At 38.2% G+C, this 15068-nt stretch overlaps 1 protein-coding gene across 2 annotated transcripts in view; it reads right to left on the bottom strand.

The window, feature by feature from the left end:
• The window catches only part of palm3 (paralemmin 3), a 71825-nt gene that overhangs the window by 32889 nt on the left and 23868 nt on the right, over positions 1 to 15068 (bottom strand). Inside the window, exon 1 of one of the 2 annotated variants that reach the window (XM_038292456.1) lies at positions 11949 to 12018. The exons of the other annotated variant lie outside the window; for it this stretch is intronic. Within the exon in view, the coding sequence (XP_038148384.1) occupies positions 11949 to 12003 (55 nt within the window). The 5' untranslated portion in view covers positions 12004 to 12018. Of the gene's footprint in view, positions 1 to 11948; positions 12019 to 15068 lie in introns of those variants that run through there. 2 annotated transcript variants of the gene reach the window in all.

The following is a 15068-nucleotide window of genomic DNA, read 5'->3' as shown; positions in this document are numbered from 1 at the left end:
CTTTATTCCCACTGATCACAGCAAATATAGCTGCAAGATTTAGATTATTTAGATGAAAAAACACCTGCCAGCCACCGCTGTGAAGAGGAGGAGACCCGGCCCAGAGGCTGCTGTTGAACTAAGTTTTCAGGGAGAAAAATAGAGCGGGAGCAAAACTGAGTATGATTGTGCTTTATTCATGTATTTATTACAAAGTATTAATCAAACCCATAAAAGTCATCATCCTCTGTTTCTGAATAAAACAGCTGCACTAAATCAGACATGCCAATTTCCCCTTCTTCGCTGTCAGAGTCACTTTCCGTGCAGCGCGGCTCCTCAGAAATAATGCCGGCTTTTGCGAAAGCTTGAACAACAGAGCCAGCAGACACGTTAGTCCAAGCATCAACAATCCATCCGCAAACGGTGGCGTAACTTGCCCGGCGCTGCCTTCCACTTACAGTGGGCGCTGGTTGGAAATGGACACTTCACTCACGCTCCGCGTGTTTCACGTATTGTGTGAAAAACATGTGACTACTATAGCCACTAGGTGGCAGTCTGACTCCATTTCGGCGTCCCATGAGTCAGAATTACATAGGTCGAGTAGCAGACTGGAAAGTGTGTCACGGGTTGCGAGTTTATAGCGCAGAGGTTAAGCTGAGTGGTCTTTGGTTCAATAGACTGTGGGTTCAATCCCAGCTGTGGCCGAGTTGCCTTAAATGTTTTTTTTTTTTTTTTTATTATAATTATTATCGCTTTTTTATAAAGTAATGAAAGTTAGAATGTAAAGTAATGAAACCAGGTTTTCTATTTTTGAAACAACAATTGGAGTTATTCGTTGGACATTCACGCATGAGCCTGTATAAAAAGAGGAGCTGACCAGCTCCTTTAGTCAGAGACACCGTGTCTGTACGTTTGTGGGCCTGCAGTCAACTGAAAAGCAGGTTTATTGGGGATCTTGGTGTGATATTGTTCTATTTTATTTTGTTTTTGATTAAAATAAAGTTAATGAATTAATTTAACATTGGGACTGCATAATCTTATTTCATGAAAATATTTATAGATAGATTGATAGTAGTTATAGATACACCTCCGGTCTTATCTGAGAACTGTTATTTCTATTTATCTGCATCGCTATTATTTAATGAAAAATAAAATTAATTAAGTTGGAGCCGGGGATACGGACTGTAGCGCAACCAGAGAAAGGCGACAGAGACAGTGCTGCGGCTGGTGATGTTGAAATTAAAATCATATCCAAAGTTGATTCCTCATTAAGATAAGCCAAAGTTATTCAAAAGGGTATGTAAGAAAATATATTTTCTTTAGTTTTGTAAAATATAAGTGCCGTTGAAAGCTTTGTTTTTGTGTGTTACCTTCTTGCCGTGCAATACGTGACACCCCTCCCAGTCTGGTCAAGTAGCAGACTGGGAGGGGTGTAATGTGTTGCGAACTCATAGCGCAGTGGTTAAGCTGAGTGGTCTCCAGATCAACAGCTTGTGGGTTCAATCCCAACTGTGGCCGAGTTGCCTTAAATGTTTTTTTTTTTTTTATAAAGCATCTTAATGCACCTTTTTCCTCCCTGTTTGCACCTCCAGTAACTTCTATGCCAATATGTGACGAGTGAATTTCTCCGCTGTGAGATCAATAAAGCTCATCTAATCACATCTACTCCAATCTAAATAAATAAATAAATATACACATGTTCAATAAATAAATAAGCATTCAATTAATTACCCCCAATAAATGGTGAAATGATATGTTCTCATAATAAATCATTTATTTAAAAAATGCTGTTATGTTCCTTTTTTTTAAATTCCTTTTAAAATGCTTAACTATTTTTATTCTTTTATTTTCTTTCAAAAAATCACTAGATAACCACAAAAAAAAAAAAAAATAATCTGTAAATGAATTGTCTTGACAAATAAAAACATTTTGAAGATATAAAAACTGTAAAATAATAGGAAATAAAATATGACTAGAAAGGATTCACAAAAAACTGAATTTTAAGTATTAAAAAATTAAATATATAAATGTTAAAGTATTGCAATTGTTTCCAAATTAATTTTTCTTTGCACCAACCAAAGGGGAAAAAATAGAAAAAAAGCATCTGAATTTTCTTTTTTTTTTTTTTTTTTTTTTTTTTGTGGTTATCTGCTGCGGACATACTGTAAGTGGACTGGTCATGTTATTGTCCGACTGATGTGTGGGTTATACAGGCCAAACATCTTCCCTTGCCAACCCAAATAATGAAATCCGTTTTTTTTTGTTTTTTTTTTTTATCTTGACGAAAACCAGAAATATGGTCTGCCTGCATTCATCAACAACTTATGTTTGTGAGACCCCCTAGGACCCCCGCCTAATCAATGCAAAAAATAACGACAAATGGCTTTAGCAGGTTATTCAGAGTTGACGCGGTACTTTGCAGACAACTTACTCTCTTGTTCTCTGACAATAGAATTCAACCACCACCATTTACAGAGACCCCCTCCCCCTCACAGCTCAACTTTGTGGTTTCAACACTGCAGCGAAAGTTTCCTGATATGGGGAAGAGTGACTTGAAGGACTGCATTGATAAGATCAACGAATTTCTCCGTACAACACGCAAATCATCCCAACGACTCTCAATGTAAACCTGTTCAGTATTCATCACAATAAACACATTTTCCCACATGCTCTTTTCCCACTTTGTGTTGTTTTAAAATCTAATCTGAAATATAGAAATAGAAATTATAGAAACAAAATGTTTCACAGCAGTTTTTTCAGGAACAGAATCAGGTTTATTGACATTGTCAGAGAAGGAGTTCACAAACTAGGGATTTTTTTATGGTACAATCGTGCAAGATGACACATATAAGGGTAAATAGAATTATAAAAATATCTAAACACTGTGGCAATATATAAGCAATATCTATACCGTATATCCAGGTCTGGGACGGATTTTAGCAGGGGCTTACCGGGGCTGCAGCCCGGGGCCCCGGCATTCCCGTAGGATTTATATTTTTGTGAATGGATAGTGTTAGAATTTACCGTATTTTCACGACTATAAGCGCACATAAACGTCTTTTTATCCCTTGAAATGTGCGGTGGTCCCTTTGGTAAGGAGACCAGGTGGGGTTTTTTTCCACTCATCAACATCGCTGTTGATGCAGAAGCAGCGAGTTTAAAAATAAAATTAATAAAATTGAACAATATCACACCAAGATTTGTGTGTTTTGGTGAGACGTTTCCTAGCTTTCTTTAGTCTGTCTGCTTCCCTGATTATGACCAGTTTTTTGTCCTGTGGATCAGCAGTCAACTGAAAAGCAGGTTTATTGGGGATCTTGGTGTGATATTGTTCAATTTTAGACGCTAATAGTCGTGAAAATACGGTAAATTCTAACACTATCCATTCACAAAAATATAAATCCTACGGGAATGCCGGGGCCCCGGGCTGCAGCCCCGGTAAGCCCCTGCTAAAATCCATCCCAGACCTGGATATACGGTATAGATATTGCTTATATATTGCCACAGTGTTTAGATATTTTTATAATTCTATTTACCCTTATATGTGTCATCTTGCACGATTGTACCATAAAAAAATCCCTAGTTTGTGAACTCCTTCTCTGACAATGTCAATAAACCTGATTCTGTTCCTGAAAAAACTGCTGTGAAACATTTTGTTTCTATAATTTCTATTTCTATATTTCAGATTAGATTTTAAAACAACACAAAGTGGGAAAAGAGCATGTGGGAAAATGTGTTTATTGTGATGAATACTGAACAGGTTTACATTGAGAGTCGTTGGGATGATTTGCGTGTTGTACGGAGAAATTCGTTGATCTTATCAATGCAGTCCTTCAAGTCACTCTTCCCCATATCAGGAAACTTTCGCTGCAGTGTTGAAACCACAAAGTTGAGCTGTGAGGGGGAGGGGGTCTCTGTAAATGGTGGTGGTTGAATTCTATTGTCAGAGAACAAGAGAGTAAGTTGTCTGCAAAGTACCGCGTCAACTCTGAATAACCTGCTAAAGCCATTTGTCGTTATTTTTTGCATTGATTAGGCGGGGGTCCTGAGGGGTAGGGGGTCTCACAAACATAAGTTGTTGATGAATGCAGGCAGACCATATTTCTGGTTTTCGTCAAGATAAAAAAAAAAAACAAAAAAAAAACGGATTTCATTATTTGGGTTGGCAAGGGAAGATGTTTGGCCTGTATAACCCACACATCAGTCGGACAATAACATGACCAGTCCACTTACAGTATGTCCGCAGCAGATAACCACAAAAAAAAAAAAAAAGAAAAAAAAGAAAATTCAGATGCTTTTTTTCTATTTTTTCCCCTTTGGTTGGTGCAAAGAAAAATTAATTTGGAAACAATTGCAATACTTTAACATTTATATATTTAATTTTTTAATACTTAAAATTCATTTTTTTGTGAATCCTTTCTAGTCATATTTTATTTCCTATTATTTTACAGTTTTTATATCTTCAAAATGTTTTTATTTGTCAAGACAATTCATTTACAGATTATTTTTTTTTTTTTGTGGTTATCTAGTGATTTTTTGAAAGAAAATAAAAGAATAAAAATAGTTAAGCATTTTAAAAGGAATTTAAAAAAAAGGAACATAACAGCATTTTTTAAATAAATGATTTATTATGAGAACATATCATTTCACCATTTATTGGGGGTAATTAATTGAATGCTTATTTATTTATTGAACATGTGTATATTTATTTATTTATTTAGATTGGAGTAGATGTGATTAGATGAGCTTTATTGATCTCACAGCGGAGAAATTCACTCGTCACATATTGGCATAGAAGTTACTGGAGGTGCAAACAGGGAGGAAAAAGGTGCATTAAGATGCTTTATAAAAAAAAAAAAAACATTTAAGGCAACTCGGCCACAGTTGGGATTGAACCCACAAGCTGTTAGTCTACACACTACTCAGCTTAACCACTGCGCTATAAGTTCGCAACACGTGACATCCCTCCCAGTCTGCTACTTGACCAGACTGGGAGGGGTGTCACGTATTGCACGGCAAGAAAGTAACACACAAAAACAAAGCTTTCAACGGCACTTATATTTTACAAAACTAAAGAAAATATATTTTCTTACATACCCTTTTGAATAACTTTGGCTTATCTTAATGAGGAATCAACTTTGGATATGATTTTAATTTCAACATCACCAGCCGCAGCACTGTCTCTGTCGCCTTTCTCTGGTTGCGCTACAGTCCGTATCCCCGGCTCCAACTTAATTAATTTTATTTTTCATTAAATAATATCGATGCAGATAAATAGAAATAACAGTTCTCAGATAAGATCGGAGGTGTATCTATAACTACGCAACCATTTTCATAAAATAAGATTATGCAGTCACTTGACTGCATAATCTTATGTTAAATTAATTCATTAACTTTATTTTAATCAAAAACAAAATAAAATAGCACAGTATCACACCAAGATCCCCAATAAACCTGCTTTTCAGTTGACTGCAGGCCCACAAACGTCACCCTCAGCACGGCAGAGGTCCCAAGCCCCACCTGGTGGTTGTCCGGGTACATTGCAGTTCTTTTTGAAATAAAAAAACTGGCCTCAGGAAATACAACGTGATTCACGTGGGAATCACACAGGAATCACGCAGGAAACCGTCCATTTCCAACCAGTCCCCACTGTATCCTGAAACTGTGGTCTCAGTCTGTCATCCATCGCTCCCACGCCGCTCGCAGCCTTACTTTGAACGGCCGCTTCACACCGATGTCAAGCTGTTGAAGTTCCTTTGTCAGACCCCCGGGATAACGGCGAGCACAGCGTTCATTTGATTCACCTTTTTTTTCACATCGGCTGTGAGATGGGCACGCAGCGATGGTGATGCGTGGAAAAAACCATCTGGTCTCCTCACATACACCTCCCTCAGCCACGCTTTCATCATCTCCTCATCCATCCAGCCTTTTTCATTTAATATCATATGTCATCAGAGCGCTGTGTCTGTCTCGCTGTCAGCTCCCAGATCAGCTTCTCTGATTGGTTGATGCGGCGCGTCCAGCAGCAAAACTTCAATTTTTCCATCTCGAGCAGCAGCAGCGCTTTGGCGGTGCGTCAGATGCTTAAACGCTTCCCAACCTGCTGCACCTGCTGCTCAAAACGCGCTGCGGGACCTTTTGCTGCGCCTATACGCGCGTCAACCATTGACTTTGCATGTAAACTCGCTGCTTCTGCTGCACCTGCTGGGTCCGGTTCACACCGATGTCGAGCGGTTGAACAGCGAGCACAGGGTTAATTTGTTTCCCCATGTTTTTCACATCAGCTGTGAGATGGGCACGCATGGAGTCACAGATTAACAGCGATGGTGATGAGTGGAAAAAAAACACCTGGTCTCCTTACATTCAGCCACTCTTTCATCATCTCCTCAATGAGGTGGTCTCAAAAGTCGCAGTTACAACACACATAGGGCGCACCGCACCAAAGGGCGCACCGCACATTTTGAGGGAAAAAAAAGACGTTTAAGTGCGCCTTATAGTCGTGAAAATACGGTAAGTGGTCCTCCTAATTATCAATAATTCTGGTGATATGTTTCTGCGCATGCCTCTTTAAGGTGTATTTGTGTTGAGAGCTATGGTCTTAGCCAGTCATCGAAACTTGCCTTTCTAACCGCGGTTCTCTGAAAATAGCCGAGGGCCATGAGAGAAAAGGTCTCTACCAAGTGTGTGAGAAGAACAGAAAAGGCCTCAGAAGAGAGAAACAAGATTAGAGTGTTTTTGGGAGATTCTTTCAAGCGATGGTGTACACTGAAAGCACAGGTCAGGCTTCCCACTGATGCTTCAGATGCGAAGTTTCTACTCGACAGGTAATGTTTAGCATGCTATTTTGGAGAAATCAATTTCCCATCACTGCTTGTAAAACAAGGAGAAATGGGCGTGTGCATGCTCTCGCACATGTTTAATAGATGTTCCCTCTTGGGAGCAGGTACAGGGTTGTGCATGTGCATTAATTAAGGTGCTGATGGCGGATCTTTTCAAAAATATCAAGTATACCTTTAATATTATTCTTTAGAGCTTTTGAAATAGCGACAGTGACGTTGGATGTAGGAGTTTGCCCTGAAATCGAAGGATTGACGGTTTAAGCCCTGGCTCCGACTTTCATTGTCGTTGTGTCCTTGGGCAAGACACTTCACCTGCATTGTCTACTGATGGTGGTCAGATGGTGGCGCCAGTGTACGGCAGCCCCGCTTCTGTCAGTGAGCCCCAGGGCAGCTGTTGCTACAATGTAGCTTGCCACTATCAGTGTGTGCGTGAATGGGTGAATGAATGTGTAAAGCGCTTTGGTCAAGTCTCCTGACTTGAATAAAGGCGCTATATAAGTACATGCCATTTACCATTTAGTATTAAATTAAGAGTAAGTCACAACTATATCAAACCACAACACAGCTCTAAGAAACAATGTAAAAAAAATGCCACCCCAGTGGGCCAGAGCCTTATCAGTACAAGGCGCTGGCTCAGTGATCACCAAATCCAGTGCTGCAGAGGTCATGGAGGACAGGATGACTCCCTACGAGGAATTAGTCTGTATGAATGAGTCTGTTTAATATCCCAACGCTGGGCTTGGATTATATAATGAAAGGATGCTCTGTTTGAACCAATAGAAACAATAAAAAAACCACACAAGGGCAGAACTAAGACTTCGCAGAACTGAAAATATTGACATGAAAATGTTCTGTTCATACAGCAGCATTCTATTCAATAACATTCTTCTTGCAGACGACAAAAGCAGAAACGCTGAATGTGTGAATTATCAGCCACGCCTTTTGAAACTCAAAATGCCTGCAAACCCTCACTACTTAAATACCGGTAATCGTCACCACAAAGTAATACTGCGCAGTTTTCCCTGTGGTTTTCACCACAACAGATACAGGGATCTTCCCGAATCGTTCTATTGTGGAACAAGTTTTTTTTTTTTTTTTAAGTTCCATTGTCAGAGAGAATGCATGCTATTTTGGTCTGCACAGGAATACTAGAAACACAAAAAAACGTTCTCTTTCAACCAAAGATGTTGCTTAGTGCACAGAGCCAGGGACAATGCATTAAGTATTCCCAGAGCTGGGGTTTTTCATTTTATTTAAATACATGTTTTCATTTTGGAGTGTTTGAGAACAAGTCTTATTTTAAATGTGGCAAGAAAACGTAGCAAAAAAAGAACTAGAAAATCACTCCTTCCATGCATTAACAGCCTTTGCTTAATATTTTCATTCATGCATCTTCGGCAGTAGTTATAACCTCGGGTCTTTTCGATTAACACGCTCTATACTTGGCAAACCTAGGCCAAAGTTGAACAGTGTCGCTCATTTCCAGTCTCAGACGAAGCTGAATCCAATGATTGGTTTGTCATCATGCCTCTGCAGAGCTAACTAACACACCAATGAGGGATTTCACCTATTTGACTCAGGTGTTATAAGAGGAAAAAATCAAATAACTTCAGCAGAGGATTATCCCATTAAGCTAATGCGTTTCCATCCTTCCATCAGCTAGATGTTACATGTTTGAACAGCTGTTAATTCGTTTTATGGTTTCAGAAAGGAGGCATATTTCATTAAAAAAAATAGAATCTGCAAAAATTGCATACATTTTCAGCAAAACCAGCTATATTAGATAAAAATATATATATCTTTCTGATAAATATTTCATCATATCCAAACATAGCTCAGCCTACCCTCTGTAGTCCAGCTGCCTCTCAAGTCTCTCTGCAAACTTTTCAACAGGCTTTCTTCCAACGCTTTTTTCTCGCCCAGTTGTAGAAGAATGCAGTGTATATTTGCTGAGCAATGCATGTGAGCATGTTTATGTAAGAATGTATATTTGCTTGGTTGGGGGTTTGGAGAACTATACACTAAATGCTAGTTTAGTGACATTAGCTCTGTGGAAACAGGTGGGAGAGCAGAAGGGGGTCTGGAATGCAAACTAGAGGAAGTATTAGCAGCTCATATTGTTTGGCTCCCTTTTACACCCAAATACTTGATGAGTGGATCTATGAACGGGACTGATGAGCTTGTTGTGTTCCAGTTTTAATAACTAGGGTTTGGCTGGGTTTTAGCATCATAAAAAGATGCTTACAGTAAACAAGCAAAGAGATCATAACTCTTGAGAAGTTTGTGTGTTTAGGGTTATTGCCATATTATAAAATCCAACGATGTTCATGTTTTCCTTAGATTTCAAGAAAACTTGTTGTAGAGTTTGGAAATGGCCGAAGACTGGAACACCTGTGTTACTCTGCAGAGTGAAATTAGTTTTGCATAACCACAAGCTGTGGAATTCTGGAGAAAACTGCTGTCCACATTTTAAAGCTTGACTAAAAAAGGCAGCTACCTGCATTAAGATGTTTACTGTATGAATGTCAGATTGACAGAGGGAACAATGACTCATTTATTTTTACCACAAAACCAGGAAGATTGTTTTGATAAGTCAAGGTGAGACTCTCAGACCTAAGAACGCTTTACTAGCTGTCAAGCATGGTGGTGGCAGTATCATGCACAAGATTCTGCTAAATACATGGCTAGGTGGTTGAAACAAGGCATGTCCCGATCTGATATTATCATATTGGATATCGGTTCGATTTTTGCCAAAAAAAAAAAAAATCCAATCTGTCAGAATCTAAAATCACCAATGTTTTCATAATTTTAGAAACACTCTGCTTCTGTTTTTGTAACTCAGTGGTTAATTTCACATGGGTCAGTTGTTTTTCATACCTTTGGCTGTTGACCTTTGTTTGCAGTTTTATTAATATTACTTGATCAAGCCTTTCCTACAGTATAAAATCAGTAATAAAAGCTGTAATGATTCATACTAAGGCTGCAACTAACGATTATTTTGCAAATGGATTAATCTTTCAATAATTTTTTCGATTAATCGATTAATCATTGGATAGCAAAGGTTCCTTAAAGAAGGTTTTTACGAAATCGAATCAGGTGACAGCTAAATGCAGGTTCTACAGTCTCTATACTCCAGTTAACCATTCATTGATTGCTAAGTTAGTTGAGGATTATTTTAATGATCGATTAATCTGATAATTTTTTTCATCGTAATTCATACTAATATCTTATCGGGTCAATATCGGTATCGGTCAGTTCTCAAATCTGCAATATCGGTATTATATCTGAAATGGAAAGGTGTATAGGGACATCCCTTGTTAAAATGAGGACATAATTGTTTTTTTGTGTGTTTTTTTTTCCAACAAAACAATTGCAATCATCAAAACTGGGTTTGGAATAGACAAAACAGGTTAACATAAACTAGCTCTGAACTTCCTTATTGGATATAAATAGCCTTTTTAAGATAAAACATAAACTCTTCTATTTCAAATAAGAAGCATGGCAAAATAACATTTTCAACATTTTTTTTCAGCAAGTTGGAAGATGAGATTTAGATTCACTGAAAAAGTGAGTCACAAAAGAAAGACATGGCTGACAAAGCCATGTCAGCCTCAAATCATCCCTAATAAGCATCCTAATTGTCCCACATTCATTTTTTTTTTTTTTTACATCTGGTCACCTTATGTTTGACATCATAAAATATCCCATATATGTATCTAAAATAATGAATATTATTGCTTCATTATTGCTTATTTAAACCATCATTCCACTCATGGAAACTCTTTGTCAAAAAATTATGAAATGCTGTTTATCTAAAAGGGATGATGGATCCTGATGGGTGTTTCAAAACACTTTATGAACTGTATTTTGTGAAGTGTTGCATCCAGAAGGAAGAGCAGAACACTAAAGGGAAAACAAAAGCTTCCTTACACTGAAGTATTTGGATTCTGAAATAGTTGTGGATACAGTGGGGGTGGTAATGAAGCAGGAGCGTCATTAAAAGGCCACCCTGTGACATTCCTTATTGTATGATAATCATGCTGCTGTCTGCCCTGCTTTAAAGAAAGCCGAGTTCTCTGCAGCGTTTCTATGAGGCTCATGGTTTGGAGGGGGAGATCACCATAAAACAAAGGAGGAGATGAGAAGCAGAAATGTTTGGAAAATCAGAATTTCCTCTGGATTTAAATATTTTGTATTTATTGGGGTTTTATTTGAAAAGAGACATACATGCTCTCATAAACCTGACATAACTGAGGAGAAAAAAGTGGTTATTAGAGTGAAGTTAAAAGTTCATCCTAAGCCATTTAAAATTTCCTGTAAAACAGACAGAAACCTTGCCAAGGCCACTGGAAATTGAACACATCCTCCCACCCATGTGTTTAGGAACAGAAAGAGAACAAACAATGTCCACCACCCGATTAGGGAAGGAACATATAGTTGCACGATCTCTGAACCTGAAAAGCCTCTGCTGTCTGTCAACGGCAGCAATCGCTTAGTAAGAGCCTGACTCAGACAGACACAAAGTCATAAAACAAATTCTTAGATAGAACTTCAATTGCAGGCGGGGGAAATGGGAGCTGCAATCACGCCGCAGCTTGAGAGATGGACAGAGTGAATTGTTGTAAAAGTGCTTTTTCATCATTTATTGATTCTTGGGTTGCTTTACAGACTCTGCAGAAGGAATCACATTATTGGAGATGGATCTGCTCCGTACTGAGATAGAAATAAATCTCTCCAACGGTGAGAGGCTAGGCTTCTGTGTGTATGTACACATGTGGGTGTTATAGGTGGAATTTGTGGTGTTTGGATGGTCCTGCTGAATCAGCACAAGGTTCTTCTGATTGGCAGCTCAGGTCAGCAGAATGAAAACACCACATTTTAGAGCTGTGCATGTCTGTCTGCAATGTTTAGGATTCCTGTGTGTCACAACTAATGGAGAAGTGCAGTTTGGAGCATTAAGCTATAAGAATTCATCCGTCTTGTTTATATTTGGACCCCTTATATGGACACATTGTATTCCATATTACTGAGACTTTACGTGACAGACCAATTCAATTCAGTGCATTATTGTAAAATGGAATAAATATTATGTGTCTTTTTTCTTTCCCCAGATAAAATAATTTTCCTTACTTGGTAGAACAACCACTCTGCTGTAGCACCTCTCTGTCTCTAAAACCTTCAACATCGAGTGACGGATTTTCTGTCCACCGACTTCCACAACGTATTTTGAGCTCAGTTTGGTCAGGTCTGAAAAAATGAAATTTTGCATTGGAACACAAATTCTTTTTCAGGGTTAGGTATGCACTTACATATGCTGTAACCTGAATCTTTTCATTGGTCTTGTATGTTTACAGTAATTGTGGTGCAGAAGAGTGAACCTCTACCTCAGTCATAAGTCTCTGCATCCTTTATCAGGTTTCGTCCTGCAACTATTTCCTAATCAGCTGTGACTGGTCCTTGTGAGAAAGGAACCCCACCAAATTATGCAATCAAAATAAGGTCCTACAATAAGTATATTTTATTTGGAGTATTTTGCAGTATAAATTGTTTTTATTACAGAGTTTTGTCTGTTTACTATTAACTACTAGTCTATTCTGACCAGAGCGCCTTTATTTATGTGTTTTTTGCAGCAAACTGCAAACACGACTTCTAACAGCGTTCTGTCAGCTTTTTCTTTCTATATTCTTTCTACCATAAACGCCTAATTTGTCAGGTGTAATAATTTTCCTGGTTAGGCCTGGGCCAAAAACCCTCCTGCAGTGTGTGCAAACTTGGTGAAAAACTACAGCTAACATATGATCTCTGTAATTGCAAACAAAAGCTACTGTATCAAATATTAACATTAATTTTCCTCAGGTGTTCAAATACTTATTTGCAGCTTTACATTATATATTGTGATTTTAAGATATCTTTTTAGATTATGTCTTTCACAGTGGACATGTACCTACGATGGCAACATTCTTTTTTTTTTTCTCACTGTAATTGCATTTTTGCAATCGCAATTTAAGAAATCGCATTTTGAAATTACAGAGCCACCCAATTTTGGTCAAGTTACATTTAAAAAGACTAAATTAAAAATTCCTTTTTTCACTCCAGTGCTTAATGTGGTGGTTATATGTAAAAAGTGGATTGGTGCCACAAAAAAGGTACTGTAAGAGAAACTTCTAGCTAGGACTCAGATCTATGAATGTAAAGAGAAGCTAGAACGTTTCCAAAGAAATGTTACAGTAAAGTTCTGCAACAATGGACTTTAGACAAGCAAGCATTCAAGGTAAGGAAAAACTGCAACCCCTGGAATGAAACATCTATGCTTGTGGTTAGTGCAAAAGAATATTAAAATTAAATCACAGACAGAATATTGGTAGAAAAATAAACGCAATATATATTTTTGGCAGAAGCGTTCAGACCTAATCCTGGTGAAAGATTTCCATGCCTCAGATGTAAGAATCCTCCAGTTAACATGTTACTACTTCCCTGATTAATCATCTCTCCCTGAACAAACATGATTCTGTAGGTTTGAACATACATTTTATATGCAGTACTTTGCATACTATGACTGACAGGGAGGTCAAAATAATGTGTACACTCCGGAACACACATGAAGCTAATCCTCCTGTCACATTAATATCTGTGGGTTAACATCAGAGGTACATACGGTAAGCCTGCTCAAATGATCACAAGTGAGCACATAAGCTTCAGAGCATCAAAGGCATCACTGCAAGGGAAACATCTAACGATATCTCCTAACAGTGTTCAGTGGTTAGCAAGTTTAATGCACTGACAATCTGACTAAATAGTTTTGAGAGAAGATATGATGATGATGAAAACAGAAAAAAAGCTCAAAGATTTAAATTCCCTTTGCAGTTATAACAATGAATGAGGGGGAATAACGGTGAACTCTCAAGTAACACACACACACATCAACACACATTTAGTAACATGCAAACTGACACACAGCCACAGGGGTGCATGTGGGTGGGTGTGCACACAACAGAGTCTCTGTTCAGCAGAAGGTAGGTAGATCTCAGCCTGTCTCTGCTGCTGCCCACTGCAAAAACACGTGTGCACAAAACACACACCCACTGCTTTCCACCTGATGGCTGCTCCAGAAGGCAATGCGACAGATGTTTTCTGGTTTTCACTGTTTAATCAGTAATGATTTCCTTTGCTCTCCTCACCTCCTGCTAAGTTCATGGAGTCAGAACAGGGGAAGAAAAGTCCTGTTTTCTAACACAGTTTTGATGAAAATCAATCTAAATTGGTAATATATTTAGAGCTAAGAAAATGCACAGAGAATGTTGCACCTACCTTGGTGACAATTTTATTGTTGCTGAAATCAAAGAAAGGCCTGTGACTCGTCATCTAAATACAACGCTGAAAAATAAATTAGAGGCTTTCAGGCCTACATCAAAATAAAGGTGGAACAACGTGAATAAAGATAGCTTCCAGTGCTGTGTCAGCACAGTGTGTACCTCTTTATTTGGATCATTAAACAACAGTCCCGTGTGTACAAGTCCAAGGCTCAGGTTACACAATAAAGCGACTAGCTTTGATAAGAGTCTTTAGTTTAACACATTTTCCCTTTCTCTACTTAAACCTAAATGAGCTTTCTAAAAGTGCATCCTTTTCAGCATTTTAAAGTACAATAATCACTAAAGAACAAAGATAGACATGTTTTCCAAACTCCTAAATAAGCATAATACTGCTACCAGTTTAAATGTTTACCAGTGTAACATTTTGTGATATATACTTTAAGTGTTTGAAAATAATTTACCATTAAAACAAGCTTTCGCCTTTAATGAAAATCTCATCATTTTGGATTATCCAGATACAAACACCAGACAAGGGAAGTAACCTGAAATATCTCAACCATTAAATAGCTTTAAAAAAGTAAAAGTCTTAAATGTATCAGGATGGTGGGCTTGGAATATATTTTTGCTCTTTTGCATAAGAAAATGACTGCTGCCCTCTGCTTTAAGCAGACATGATCCTTGCCAACAGGCTAACAAAACACCCATTAAACACCTTCCAATACTGCCCTTTACACTCACCGGCCACTTTATTAGGTACACCTGTCCAACTGCTCGTTAACACTTAATTTCTAAGCAGCCAATCACATGGCGGCAACTCAGTGCATTTAGGCATGTAGACATGGTCAAGACAATCTCCTGCAGTTCAAACCGAGCATCAGTATGGGGAAGAAAGGTGATCTGAGTGACTTTGAACGTGGCATGATTGTTGGTGCCAGAA

Source organism: Cyprinodon tularosa, unplaced genomic scaffold (genome assembly GCF_016077235.1).
Source record: "Cyprinodon tularosa strain WSP-4 unplaced genomic scaffold, ASM1607723v1 ctg312, whole genome shotgun sequence".
NCBI classification, from domain to species: domain Eukaryota; kingdom Metazoa; phylum Chordata; class Actinopteri; order Cyprinodontiformes; family Cyprinodontidae; genus Cyprinodon; species Cyprinodon tularosa.
The sequence above is the reverse complement of the archived record's forward strand: the minus strand, read 5'-3'. Positions and strand labels throughout refer to the sequence as shown.